Genomic DNA, 14,281 nt, shown 5'->3' with positions numbered 1-14,281 from the left:
TCCTTCTGTAGGAAGAAAAATAAACAGATATTGCACACTAATTCTCTTACTTGTAAACTGTAGAGCTCTAGATATAATAATCATAACAACAATAAATAGTCAACTTTGCAAAATGCTGTTACTTACAGTTAACTGGACTGTACTAGCATAATAAAATTTCTTGTAAGCCCAAGTCAAGTATAGGTCAGCAAGCATTTGAGAATGGATTAATAGATTTCAAAATAAGCAGCTAGATGAGACAGTGCTTAAACATATCCTTCCTTTTGAAAACAAATGTTATTACGTTAGTCTGCATAATACCCAAACTTCTGAGAAGAAACAAGCCCATCAGTTGAAAAGAAACCTTTTTTAAATCTAAAGCATTTAAAAGTTGTAGGGTGATCCTCTTTTCCAAGACACAATGTAAAACAGAATTGCTTGAATTTAATGATATTGAGTTAAACTCAACATTACTAATGTTGACCTAAAATATTAAGTATAGAAACAGGCCCAGAGAAGTCTTGGACGAGAGAAGAGGGAGGAGAAAGGAACCATGAGCAGAGGCTGTTTTTCTGACTCAGATTCTCTACCAAAAGAAAGCTTGGGCCAAATTCCTCTTCAGTGTAATGTGGAGGTCAGCGGAGACACCACAGGGATTTTAACCCTTTCCCTAGAGCTGAGAGAGCTTCTTTAGATGACTGGTTTGATATTCAAGAACACGTTTATTTTTCTCATTTCCTTAAAAATTATTTCAGAGGGTTTTTTGTGTTTTTTTTTTTTCATTTTAAAACGATGCCTTGAGACCAAATGTGCCTCACCTATTCTTTTTTTTAAAAGAGTAACCTCCTTCCACACCAAATCTCTGATAATGGAATAGTCTGATCAATCTGTAACAACCTAGTTTTGCTGATTTGGCATTTGAACCAAGAATCTGGTTCAGTCAGTGAACTAGAAGAGATAATTTATTTGTCTAAGTATGCAGCAATTTTCAAACCTTAGACAAACACCGTTGTTTAGTATATATCCTCTCCCTCATAGATGAGACACAAAAGACCAGATATGCAAAAAAAGCATAAGGCAGCCCAGACAGACTGGCAAGAAACCCAAGATGTCAAGTAAGCTAAAAATATGTGGGAAGATACGCTGAACTGCCTTAGAGCAGCATTTAACCTCACCTGACTGCACAGGGACTCCCTTCCATGGGAGAAAGACCTGGAACTGGTGGCCACCAGCAGGTGTGGGTCCCACACCGGAGGGAGGCTCTGGGGATGAACTGCTGCTACTGCTGCAGCACAAAAATGAGAAAAGTTTCCATATAGCTGGGCTGGCTCAGAGGTTTACAGCTTTGATCTCTGCATTTCTCCTCAACACCATCACTTCTCTAGTCCCAAGACCCTGGCAAGGAATGTTCACAATCTGCAAGCTGCAGTGTTTTTGCATTAATTTGGATTTGCTGCAAAAGGAAAACACATTTACAATGAAAGAGCAAGGAAACAATCTTGTTCCTTCCATATGGATGTCTCTATTGGAAGCCAAAAGGAGAAACATTATGCACTACAGAGGCCAGGATTGTCTTAATGAGGCTGATCCAACTGCCACACAAGACAACAGCAGACTATCACTGACTTCAAAAGAAGCTGAATCAGACCCCCAGAATGCATATGGTCATATGAAATAGCAAGTCTTTGGCAAATACTATCTCTAATCACCATCCCTGCTTCTGGATCAGTTCCTTTTACAAGCATGGTTTTCGAGTTTCCCATTCTCTTGCATTTTACGTACCGAAATGATGAGTTAACACAGGACATTTATCTACACGACATTTATCTTCAGGAGATCTCACAGGCAATTTAATGATTGGTCCACAGGGGAAAGAAAGAAAAAAAAAAATAATCAAATAACCAGTGATCTTTGGAAAAGTCCTGAGGAATGCAGTGCCTTGAGCTTAAGCATCAATGAGTTTCCTCCAGCAGTTGCAATTCCTCACTCCGTGATGCTCTGCGAGTCAGCCCCACTGAGTCCTGAGGCAGCACACAATGTTCCTCTGCTCAGCCTCTCACACGTGGCAAATGGGAAGCAGAGGCAGACTCAGCAAGCCTGTCTCATGCTGAGAAAGGAGTGAAAAGTAAGGCTGAGGGGGAAAAAAAAAAAATGCAGGCAGACACTTCTCTATAAATGGCAGAAAGCAGGGAAATGCATCATTTCTTTCTAGATGAGAGAAATAATTATCAGAGGAATGAAGTGATTCACTGAGTGCTGATTATAACTCCTGCCCTTTGCACTGCCAGGAAGCGAGAAGAACCAAACAGCAGGTCTATACAGTAAGCAAAAGGGCTCATCAACTTGTGTTAACTCGGGTGCCTAAATTAGGAGCCGGTGCTCGCAGAGGAGATACCGTCTCCAGAGCGTGATGCTGAGTGCCCAAGCTAAGAGCCCACCACCTTCCCTGCTGGTTACATAGAAAGCCCAGGGCCCTGAGGTGTACTGCTGAGTCAGGCAGAGTTAGCACCTCACAAATGACAAAATATTTCCTGCGTACTAGAGCATGTGCACAAAATATAGCGCAATTAATGTATTTTACATCATAATGAAATGGGAGATGCAAGCTTCAGCTGGAGAAAAAGCAGCACATACCTCCAGAGGCAAGGAGATGGAAATATTGGCAATAAACAGGCAGGAAAAGAGGCCCAGATAGGCAGAATCAGAACTGAATAACAGACAAGCAGAAACACCCCAGTGAGCAGTCTGTAAGAACCTCTGCTGCTTTTGTGGCACCTATCCCCTCAGCCTTTGCACAGTGTTTCTGTAACAACAGACACAAGGCGCAACATCAACTCCTCTCCACACATAATCCCTGTAATGGCACCTACAAATCCTTGAACTACCTGTTTTGCCCTCTGCCCGTGACCTCTGTTCAGTTGTAGATACAGCCCACTTCATCCAGCCCACGCGCATTTGGTACACACAATCCCTTGCAGAAGATTAAGGTAAAATACAACTGGGCAAGGCAGAAGCAAGCAGAGAAGGATGGTTGGGGATTTCTGCTTTTGCTGCCATTGAAGAGGAAGTAATGGGAATGAACCTCTGGGTGCAAGCACTGCATGAGGGAACAGCACAAGATTCACATGCGGTGCAGCCTTTCAGCTCCACAGCATCTCTGGGCACTTAAGCTCAAAGAACTGCTCAGTGGTGAGAATCCAGGTGCATTCACTGCAATGGATATGCGTTACTCATTCATTTTATTCATAAAATTACGCAGATGCAGATTCACACTACCAGTGCTGGAGGAAAATTCAGCCACTGGGATGTTTATGAGCATGTTCATATCAAATGGATGAAAACCACAAAATCTCCACATTCTCATAAAGTATCTGAGCTTTAGTACATAGATGAGCTCTTTCAGTACCAGAGAAGCTGCAACTGTGCATTTTAGCTGAGGAATTTACTCCAGGATTCTGTAGAAAGAGGAACTGTTTCCATATCAAATTACAGCTAAAACACATTATATTTGCTTTGAAAAGCTGTTGCTGAACAGTACTAAGTTACAGACCATTGCTTATAATCCTACCACTCTGTATCAGCTCAGTACCACGTTCTCATAAAAGTAGTAGAGCATGTGCAATATGCAGAGTGACAAGTCTAAAATGCGATCAGCCTTTTGAGCCCTGGTCCATGGAGCTTGTAGGCAACAGCCTCTGCTCTCTGAACTTTTCCAGTTTTGCTTTGCCTTGCAATAAGCAGAAGAAACACTGCAGATACTTTCAGCTCCCTGCTATCTCTTTAGGGACTGTAAGAGCTTAGAGCTGTAATCATAACAAAGCATTAGATGGAGAAAAATCAGTAAGGCTGATAAATAGCATAAGAAATTTCACTCCCCCAAATCATCCATTTAACACTCAGTCCAAAATCATGTGCATGAAAACATCTGATGAGCAACTGTTAGCACAATACAGCATCAGCATGCCTAAACTGCTTGTGCTTCAACAGAGGTTTAACCCTGCCGACTTCAACACAGTCTCTGAATATAAACTGGGATTCAAGAGAGCAGCCTCATGGTCATTTTACTCTGTTTTACTAACCTGCAGTACTGACTAGAAACCAGGCAATAAAGCTGACAGAGACCATCAAAAGAAGCTGTAGTGGATGGTGTAGCGGTGAGACAGACTCCACAGAGAAAAATGGAGATCTAAATAAAGCACGAGATGATTATTAAAAATAACTGAAATCCGTGTATCCCAACGTAGCAACAAAGCAGCAGGCTGACTGTCAATAGGATCAGACAGCTAGAGTATTTGGCCTTTCTTTAACAGGCCCATATGGATACTGTTTGATTTAATGTGCTCTGGCTGCCATTACCCTACAGTGTCTATTATTAAATTTGCCACTAGTACATGTTCCAAAAACTCACATGTTTTTAGACTGTGAGAGGCAGACTAGAGGTATGGAAGAAGACAGGAACATACGTTTCCCTGATTACAGCCTGTATCATCATTTTGTATCAATCCTAGCTCTGTCTTTGACTAACAACTATCCAGAGACCTTTTGGTAAGGGTCTGACTAAAAAACCAGAATGTTTTCAGAGAAGCAACAGCACTGCTGGCATTGGTGCAATCTCTCTAAGTTTGCCTCAGCTTCACAGCAGCCCAGCAATTCCAGTTTCTCCCAGATTTGTACAAACCTTTTGATGCGAGATGATAACGTGACAGACAATAATGCGATACGAAAGCATGACAGGCGATAATGTGGCATGTGATTATGTGATTTTACTGGAAAGATCAGCTTGCTGTCTTTCTAACCTTTTTCCACATTTACTGGAAGAACTTTGCAAATGTTCTAATTTGAAAGCAATGTCAAGCTGGAACATCTTCCAACTGGACCTCAGTCATCATTTCTGCAGCTCTTGGCACACACAATGGAGGATTCAGTAAAACAGCTAAATCATCCCATTTGTTACATGACATGCACTATGTCCAATTTACATCAGCATTCAAAACAACTAATTGGTCTAAGAGAGATGAGGTGCCTTACCAGGAGGCATAAAGGGAGTGACATGCTGTTCTGGACTCCACAGGGAAGGTTAAGCCACTGACATTCCCTCCCCACTCAGAATCTTGCTTGTAGGTCCACACCTGCCTATTTTAACTGCTCAGGCCCCCACCTGGGTTAGGCTGCCCTGACACTCCATTTAATAACGCTGATTTGAGACATACTGCTCCATCTCCTCTCTTACGAGTTCTGACATATTGGGAAATAGCTCAGAGACCCAGATTCGTCTGTTTTCATCGCTCTGGAAAAGACTGTACTTAACCGAAGTACAACAACCCAGCCCTAATTAATTTCAAGGAGAGATGGCTACACCAAAAGGAGGACATTTTTCTTCCAGAAGGATTATCTGAAACCTGTATACAAGATTTATGTGGATATTATTTTACTCAAAAAAACCCCAAATAACTTTTATAGGCCTGGTACCAATCTGACAGGTTTAGGGCTTTATAGTGATTTATTTATCACTCAAATCTCTGACTGTGAAGATGACCCATGCAAACCCAGAACTAGTTGTCCTGTTATAGTGCGGAAATAAACAAGCAGATGATTCTCACCAAACTCAAGCGAGATATTCAAATAGACAGAGGGAAACAGCTGAACAATCGTGTATAACTACATTGTTCCACTTTGCAGTCACCTTGGGTGTCAATTGAAACAAGGTTCAATCAATCAAACACTGATTAAGTTGGTGTCATCAGTCTAACTCCTCTGAAGGTGCAAAAAATATTTGTCAGGAGAAGTATCCAGCTATTGAAAAAGGGCTCAAAATCTCCTAAACATGACACTGAACAGGTCCAGGGAGAAGAAGGGTGCATAAGAAACCCTTCCCATGAGGGCTGCCCCTGGGACCATGGACTGCAGAACAGTCTCAACAGGAGACCAACAGCAAGATCAGAAATTCATGCTGGTGTTAGAGACCCCACAGTAATGTTTCTGGAGCACTGCTCTACTTCCTAGACTGTCAAAGCAGACACAGTAGCTGTCAGCAGCTGCTTCTCCTTCAACTATCTCAGTCCTGCTGTTTGCCTCCTATTTTCATTTTCCCCCCTCCTGACAGATTTCCCACACAATTTAACTATCACCTTTTATTTAAAGCCAATCTGAAATGATCTGACTCTGTTGACTGAGAGCTTCACAGACTCCAGAAGAGCATTCTGACTGGCTCTGCCAATTACTTCCCAACAAACATAAATACAACCCAAAATGGGCCTGAACTCAAGCTCTGCCTCTGAACATTTATTTTTGACCTGGGAAGAAGTCTGTATCCCCATCAATAATATGTGACTGACTCTAGTCTCCTCAATGGACAACAAGGGAACTGTAATGTAGAGATAGGGAGAAATGAGGAGAAGTTAGAACTGAGTTCCAAGACAAGATTTCAAGTTGGCCTCTACCACCACGGCCAATATCAAAACCCCAGATCCAAAGGCCTGTGAACCAGAATACAGCTGCTGAATCCTAGCTTTAAAATAAAAGCATTTCAACTTTTAACTTTGCATAACACCTGTGGCATTACCTGGAGGAAAGATTTTTTTCACAGGAATTTCTGCCAGTTGCCTGAACCACCCACTTTTAACTATCCCCTTCTCTTGCCCATGTTATCCATCCCTCTTCAACAGCTAATCCATTTGCCCAGGTTCACATTCCAGCTGCTGGAATCTCCTTGAGAATGGCATTTCCTCAGCCAGTTGGTATTTGATGGACTCCATCTTTCACAGTATATCCTAAAATGTCAGTTGAAAAAATATCTGCATTTAACGAACAAAGGAGCCCCATGCTGCTGACTAGATCACCTGCAAGGTTACAGGAGAGATGCACAGCCTAGTGATCTACACAGCACTGGGACCTGCCACCAAGCAGCCTTTGGCACACCACCTAACTTCTGGCATAGACCAGGCCTGGCTAGGTGTAACTGGCATGTGCTGGTGTCCCCAGACTTTGTGTTCCTAGGGACTCTGCTGACAGTGAAACAGCAAAACTTCCTCAGGGCAGTATCTGACACTTATGTGCATCCTCACAGGAATTTGATGGAGAGGAATAAACTAAAAGATCTATTTCAGCCCTGGTATGATGCCAGTAGATCTATGTACTGGCCTAGCAGGAAGCCTGCCAACCAGCACAGAGGAAGGGCTAATGTCACCCCAGAGTGCTGGGCACATGCCAGTGCATGTGACCAAGCCAGGCAGAGCATGGGTTTGTCCACCGCCATGCAGTATGGTGAGCACTCAGAAGAACTCCAGCCACAAAGTCAAGCCAGTCTTGTCCCAAAGAAAAGTACGGCCTAATCCCAGTTGGGGAGTCTAAAAGATGTTAATTCATTAGTGTTGTCTTCCATGTTAGTTAACAGAATTCTATCTAAGGGTGCTTTGGATGATTGCAATTTAGTGGCAGGCACCGGTCTTGCATGTGACCCAGTCAGACAGAACGGGAAACTTACTGGGGCAAGACCTCTCTGCAGTAATATATGTGGCTGAAATAAACCCATTCTTACACAAATTCTTATTCTTAAGTAAGAGACTACACCCGTTAGAAGATGAATAATCTGATACTCATACACCTGGGCTGCATACAGAATAGTCCACCTGTGACTTCAAAAACAGCAGAGAAGCAAGAAACACTGTTAGTCACAGATCTTCAGGAAGGAAAAGCATTTTAATCACTTTCTTCTTGGGAAAAAAACTGTTTTAAATGAGGGCCAGGCAGCTATAAGAGCAAACAGCCCTTGCTTGGACAGGGCAAATGGAATTGTGCAACATCAAATGAAACATTCTCAATCTTCAATGCAACATGCACAGCCCAGCTGAGCAATGGGTCTCCTACACATCTTTGTAGTGTCCTCTTAGAGGAAAGCTCCACCTGTTCTACTCTGTCCAGCACTCTGAAGAGTTACAGAGTAAAAAGGCTTGCCTTGACAAAGTTTTCTTCCACTGTATTTAATTTCTGAACTGAGTGCAATTTCTTTTACAAACCCACACTATATTTACATGAGTTTACTGGATTTTCTCAAAATTAATATTGTGCCCTTAACCTTGCCCTTCACCTTACTCCTTCAACTTTTTTGGTGATGGTGAGTGCTGTCTTCTAGATATCAGGTGAAAAATGCCTCAGAGACACCAGACCTTAAATAACAATATTCAAATCTCAACTGCATTTAGGGGAACAGACTGGAAAACTGAAACCGTATGGTACATATGATCAGGAAATACTGTTGTCCACAAACACAGCAGAAGCAACTGTCTCAGACATCTCTTAATACTATGATAGTTCCTTGAATCTGCACAAAGCCAAGCATGGTTTTCCCAACTGGAATCATAAAGCCACATCAATTTTGGTCTGATTAAAGACTCATTCAAAACCACAAAAAGCAAAACAATGTTAAGTTTATACTATGACTGCCACATTCCTGTGAGTGCTAGTACAGAAGATGAATGAAGTCCACATGGTTCCTTGCACATGGAATACAGCCCTGATTAGTATTAGGAATGTGCATCCCTTTATACAACTGCTTCTTGATTAATGCAGAATGGATCATTATGTCCCAATACAATACCTGTCTTGAACTTAACATTCAGGTATTTCATCTATTAAAGTGTACAAAAATATTACAAAATTAAACCAAGCATCTGGTTCATGATGTCACTGTATTTCAAAGCACAATCATTTTTTGTTTTAATGTACCTTAAAACTGGTTTTGGGGTTTGTTTTTTAAGTCAGCTCTCAAAAATACCATAAACTAGCCACAGCAGTTCATCATTGTCCTGGTCATTAAAGAAGGAAACAGTGTAAGAGCACCAGGAGAATGACAAAGGTTTAGTGTGCATATGCGTCACACAAGGAGGTCATACAGTACCCAAAAAAACAATGACTCTAGTCCTAGCTCTTACGTGCTTACCAGCTGTATTTTCACCATTGCATAAGTCTGAGTGACAGCACTCAGTAAGTACCCCACACAGTATCTTGTAGATATCACAGAATCACGGAATCATCTAGGTTGAAAAGGACCTTGAAGATCATCTAGTCCAACCGTTCACCTAGCACTGACAGTTCCCACCTACAGCATATCCTTAAGCTCTAAATCGATCCTACTCTTAAACACCTCCAGGGATGGGGACTCCACCACCTCCCTGGGCAGACCATTCCAACACCTAAGATCTAACATTAAATATTCTTTTTAGAAGATACTCTCTGATAGATAATTCACAACTTATCTACGGCTCTCCTCTGCTTTTCAATGAGGGAGAGACGTCTGGCTGAGTGGCAGTAGGCTGGGGCACACAGAGACAGACAGGAGACCTGGGCTTCTGTTCTGGGGTACCTCAGCAAACTGAAGGAACAGCTCAACAGGAAATTCAGGAAGCTTAGGAAAGACAAATACAGTCCTACATGTGTGTCAGAATAACCCTGCGACAGTACATGCAGGGTCAAGGAAGACCAACCACACCTTGGCCTGAGAGTGTGGCCAGCAAGTCATGGGAAGTGGTAATTCCCCTCTCTTTGGCCCTTGCAAGGCCACATCTGGAGTATTCACAGTACCAGAGAGACATCAACAGACTGGAGATAGTGTAGAGCAAGGCTACCAGGACTGCTGGGAGCTGGAGCACACAACATAAATGAGAAACGGCTGAGAGAACTGGAACTGTTTAGTCTAGAGAAGCTTGGGAGGGGAACCCAACTGCTGTTTTCCACTGCCTAGAAGGGGTTATGAAAAAGGCAGAGCCAGACACTTCTTGGAGGTGGACGGTGAAAGGATGAAAGGCAATGGTCACAAATAACAACAAGGGGCATTCTGACTGGATAGAAAGAAAAATTCCTTCACAGTGATATAAAGAAAAAGTTCTTCATAGTGAAGGTTAAGCAGTGGAACAGGCTGCACAGAGAGGCAGTGGAACCATCCTCCTAAGATACTTTGAAAAGTCAACCAGATGTAGCCCTGAGCAACCTGATCTAACTTTGAAACTAGCCCTGCTTTGACCAGAGGTTGGACAGCTGACTCAAGTCCCTTCTAACCTGATAGTTTTTTTTATTTTATCTCATAGTGGAGTGCTTAAAGCATTGCTCAGATTCACAGCCTTTCACTGTTTTAACACCTGCATTAAATGTTTTAATTCTACTTGGGGGAGGAGCGACAATAAAACACTTTATTAAGTTTATTACTACAGTGACAATGTTTTAACTACCTACAAGTTATTAGGAGATTCAACCAGGTATAAATAAAACGCCCACCATCACCTCTAGGGCAACTGTTTGCAAAGAAAACCCAAAGCAGCAGTTTCGGAGTCCTCTATAGCTTTGAAGCCGATGTAAATCTATAAAATAAACTCACTGTTACAGACACCTGGTTTGCATGAGTACAAAAGTGCTACTTAGAGACTGGAATCTAGCACTACTGGTATAAATTATGCAGATGTGATACACAGAACTGCAATAGTTTCTTTAAAGCTGGAGATCAAACTACTTTGGCTTGTCTTTAATCACTCTTGACAGTTTATAAGAATTATACTGATCTAGTATTCCCTGCACTGCCTGAATTGAATGAAGTACTTTGGAAAGTGGCTGTTAAAAAGCAGTACAAAACAATGAAGTTCTGTGTTTGTCCACAGATCTGAAATTTTGCATTCTCTTCCCACTGCTCTGCCAAAATACCCAAATTATAATCTGCAGGGAGCTGGTTTATAGTTCCCAGGAGCTGGAAGAGTCCATTATGACTGTGTTTTACTGAATCCAAGATTTCTTCTCATCTAAAGAAAGCTTCTTACCCTCTTGCACATTTTATTTTGATATTTAACAAGCCAAAGCAAGGAAAAGAAGCATTATCACCTAACATCTGGCAGCACGTTGACAGGTCCTGAGCAAAGATGAGCACTGTCATTAACGCACAATACATTTTCAAGTATGAATTGCACCATGGTCTGACTGTTCATGGAGAAGGCTGATGATTACGTAAGGTTGCTTTCCACAGAAAAAAACTTTTTAGTATCTACATAAACTGTCATTTTTATTAACAGACACTGAACAGCAGCATTTTTTTGTGTTCTGAAAGCATTTTTTTGAATGACATAGAGGGGGAATACAGCTGAAAACAGAAAGAGTAAATTCCTGTTTTCACTGAGGCTGACAAGCCAGAGACAGAATTGGGGTATAAGGACAAAGAGCCCCTTGCTGCAATTTGTGGCCACTGTTCCTTGCTGTATCAACAGATATGACCAAGAAGAGTTTTGTTCCATTTTCTTTGTTTGCCCTTCAAACATTTGTAAGCAGTATTAGAGTGCCTCTGGTCCTCCTTTTTACTAGACTAAACAAGCCCAGCTTGTCAGTGTCTCTTCAGAGAACATGTGCTCTAGGGCCCCTGACTATCTTGGTAGCCCTCCAGTTTTCAGTAGATAAAGATTCATTGTCCAAAGTAAAATGAAGCACCCTTTGTATCTGTTGTAATAATACAACACTGAAAGAGTTAAAAACAATTCAGATATTCATCACTTGTGTGGAAAATCTGTGCTCTGAAGGGCTGCCCAATTTTCGGTAATTATAACAATTTTTTTGATGTTAAAAGAATGTATGCATAGGCCATACATTTCCTTCTAAGACCAAAAGAAACATGTTTTTCTTGTGAAGCTTAATCAAAACAGTGTTTTTGTTGTGCATTCCTGATGGCTGTATAGTTAAAGGAAATTAATTTTTCTTTAACCAGCAACTGGGACTTAGGGGAGACCAGGAACAGTGCTACAAACAACTGCTTTGGGGCAGTCCACACAGGAGTCCTGAAAAGCTCAGGCTGACCACACAAGGCCTGTGAGGTTAATCCTTCTATTGGATAAGTTCTGTAAACACTATCTCCAGTTCTTACATTTTTACACCACTGAAGGCTTCAAGACAAAGAGATATCTTTTCTTGATAAAAAGAACTATTTGGTTCTTGAAAAGCATGGCAAAAAGCTGACCAAACTGTCTGTTTCCAATACCACCCCAATGAAGTCTGAAGGAATCATGACCTCCTGCATGCCAACTGAGAGTTATGTTTGCACTGATGCATCGAACCCATTTATCCTGAATCTAATCTCTCTTTACTGACAATAATGAACATTCTTGCGCAGGGCATGTGTTCCGACAGTACACAGTGACCACAACTGCTCAACATCGTGCTGTGAGCCCATGTACTGCAAGAGGTTCTTACCTACAATGTCTTCATAGGCATTTTCTTCTAAAGTGCTCTTGGATCCAAATTTATGCTGGCTCTCAGTCCCATTTTCAGTTGGGGAAGGAGGGTACAGGGATTGCAGACTTGACGCATCCTCAAACTCAAACGATTTTCTAAAGTTTTAAAAAATAAGTAATTAGTGGCTTAGAATGCAAAATGACTCAAATATTTAGCTGAGCATTTGTTTGCTAAGAAATATATATAAACTGGCCAACAACAACAACAAAAAATCATACCTCGTGCTTTAAGGACTAACTTTTAGAAGACCTCAAGTCCTGTGCTCACAGCAGTCTTTCATATAGCAATCTGTGACACTTTTATGAGGTTGGAAGTATTGTTGTCCCCATTATGCGGACAGGGAGAAAATACAAAGAAAGTATGTGACATTTTTCAAAGGTTACAGATCAAGTTAGAAGCAGAGTCCTCAGATTAAAAATTGCTTTGCTTTTGCCAGAAGCCCCAGAAACACGTGGCCCTCTCTCCTCAAGACAGACATTTCTTTGAAAAGCATTCCTCCACCGGTTGCTCTGGGAGATGTGGCCCTTAATTTGAAAACATTCACATGTCTTGAACCTTCAGATATGTTCCTGCATAAAGGTCAGTGTACAAATGCCAAAGGCAGACTTATGTGAAAGTCACCCATTTTCCTTGCACACCCTGTGTCAAGCACTGACAGCAAAGCAGAAAGCACTGAGGAAATGAAGGCTCTCTGGGGTGGACGAGCAACCCAGGCTGATAGCTAGAGCCCTCAAAGGTCAGGCTTTCTGCAGGAATGTGAGGGGCCACTGGGTCAGATGAACCCATACAAGTGTCTCCCCCCCCAGGTACTCAAAGGAGGGGCAATTCACCACCTCTCAACCACACCTGCCCCAGTGCTGCGGAGCAGCTCTAGGGGAAGAGGAGACCAAGCCTTCGCGATTCTCTAGATTGCCCAGCACTTGTTCTCTGAGGTAATATCTAAACCAAAGTTGAGGGGTGCACGGTTTGCACTGTCAGCTGTTCAGGGGCCAGCATTCATCTGATTGATTTACTGCTGAGGATGAAATGGTATGAAAAATGGGCTCAGGTCAGAGAGTAAATCCCAGGGTGCTGTAAGGCTTGCAGAGACTGTGCTGATGCCCACACTTCACTCATTGATACCCAAACTAGATTAACAGTAAATCATCCTGCCATCAACCCCCTTTCCTATTCTCCCCAGCTGGTGTGAACAGCACATCCATACGGCCGTGGCAGAGTCTCCTGAGACATACTTCAGCCTGTTAACAGGCTCAGGAGTATCTGTACAGGCAATTCAGTGGCTGTCGGACAGACACTGCATTTGACAAGAGCATTTCCTACTTGTCTGCTGGAGCAGACTTACGGGTCTGGGGCAGGCTTAGGAGCCCCCTCTCTCTCCTTTCTCTAATCTTAAGAATACCCAGGTGCATATATGTACATCAGGATCATGGCAGAAACAAGCGGTACATTTCATACCCAGACATCTGCTCCTCCACACCTACTCGCAGTTATAAAAGATGCTTACGCACTGAAGACACTCACTGTGTATGAAATGAGACTTTCTAAAGTAGTTAAACATCCAACTCTTACAGATTTCAAGGCAACACTACGATGCAGTGACACTGCATAGGACCACGTGATGGTTTTGTGGACCAGCACTCAGCTGTTGTCCATGTGTCCCAAGCCTATCCTGCGGCACTCCTCTCCCATGCCGTGTCTGGGCCAGAGGATCTCCAACCACTAGGAAACATCCAGCTCACACCAATCTGAAATGTAAAAGCTACTGTTGGCACCAGGTCCTCTCAACACAGACTGCCTCTATGCTAGCAAGCAAATATGAGAGGCTTCCTCCATTTTACTATAATGTTGCGTTAACCACCACAAAGAAAACCAGCATTTTTAACCAAAATATTAGAAGAATAAATATCCACAGTTCATTCTCATGACATTCTAGTGAGTGCAAACCACATGTATGTTCAATATGAAACACAGCTACAAGCTGTAGACATAATGACTTATGCCTGGTCTCAAAAAGAGAACAGTTTAGAGACTGAGATTTCAATAA

The 14,281-nt window shown here is 42.2% G+C and overlaps 1 protein-coding gene across 1 annotated transcript in view; it reads right to left on the bottom strand.

Annotated features, from left to right (window-relative positions):
• DENND2B (DENN domain containing 2B) overlaps positions 1 to 14,281 on the bottom strand; it is a 141,005-nt gene that overhangs the window by 55,306 nt on the left and 71,418 nt on the right. Inside the window, exon 4 of the mRNA XM_074918158.1 lies at positions 12,196 to 12,332. Coding sequence (XP_074774259.1) covers positions 12,196 to 12,332 — 137 coding nt within the window. The remainder of the gene's footprint in view (positions 1 to 12,195; positions 12,333 to 14,281) is intronic.

This window comes from Athene noctua, chromosome 14, assembly GCF_965140245.1.
Source record: "Athene noctua chromosome 14, bAthNoc1.hap1.1, whole genome shotgun sequence".
Classification (NCBI taxonomy): Eukaryota; Metazoa; Chordata; class Aves; order Strigiformes; family Strigidae; genus Athene; species Athene noctua.
This window is presented reverse-complemented; position numbering and strand designations above follow the sequence as displayed.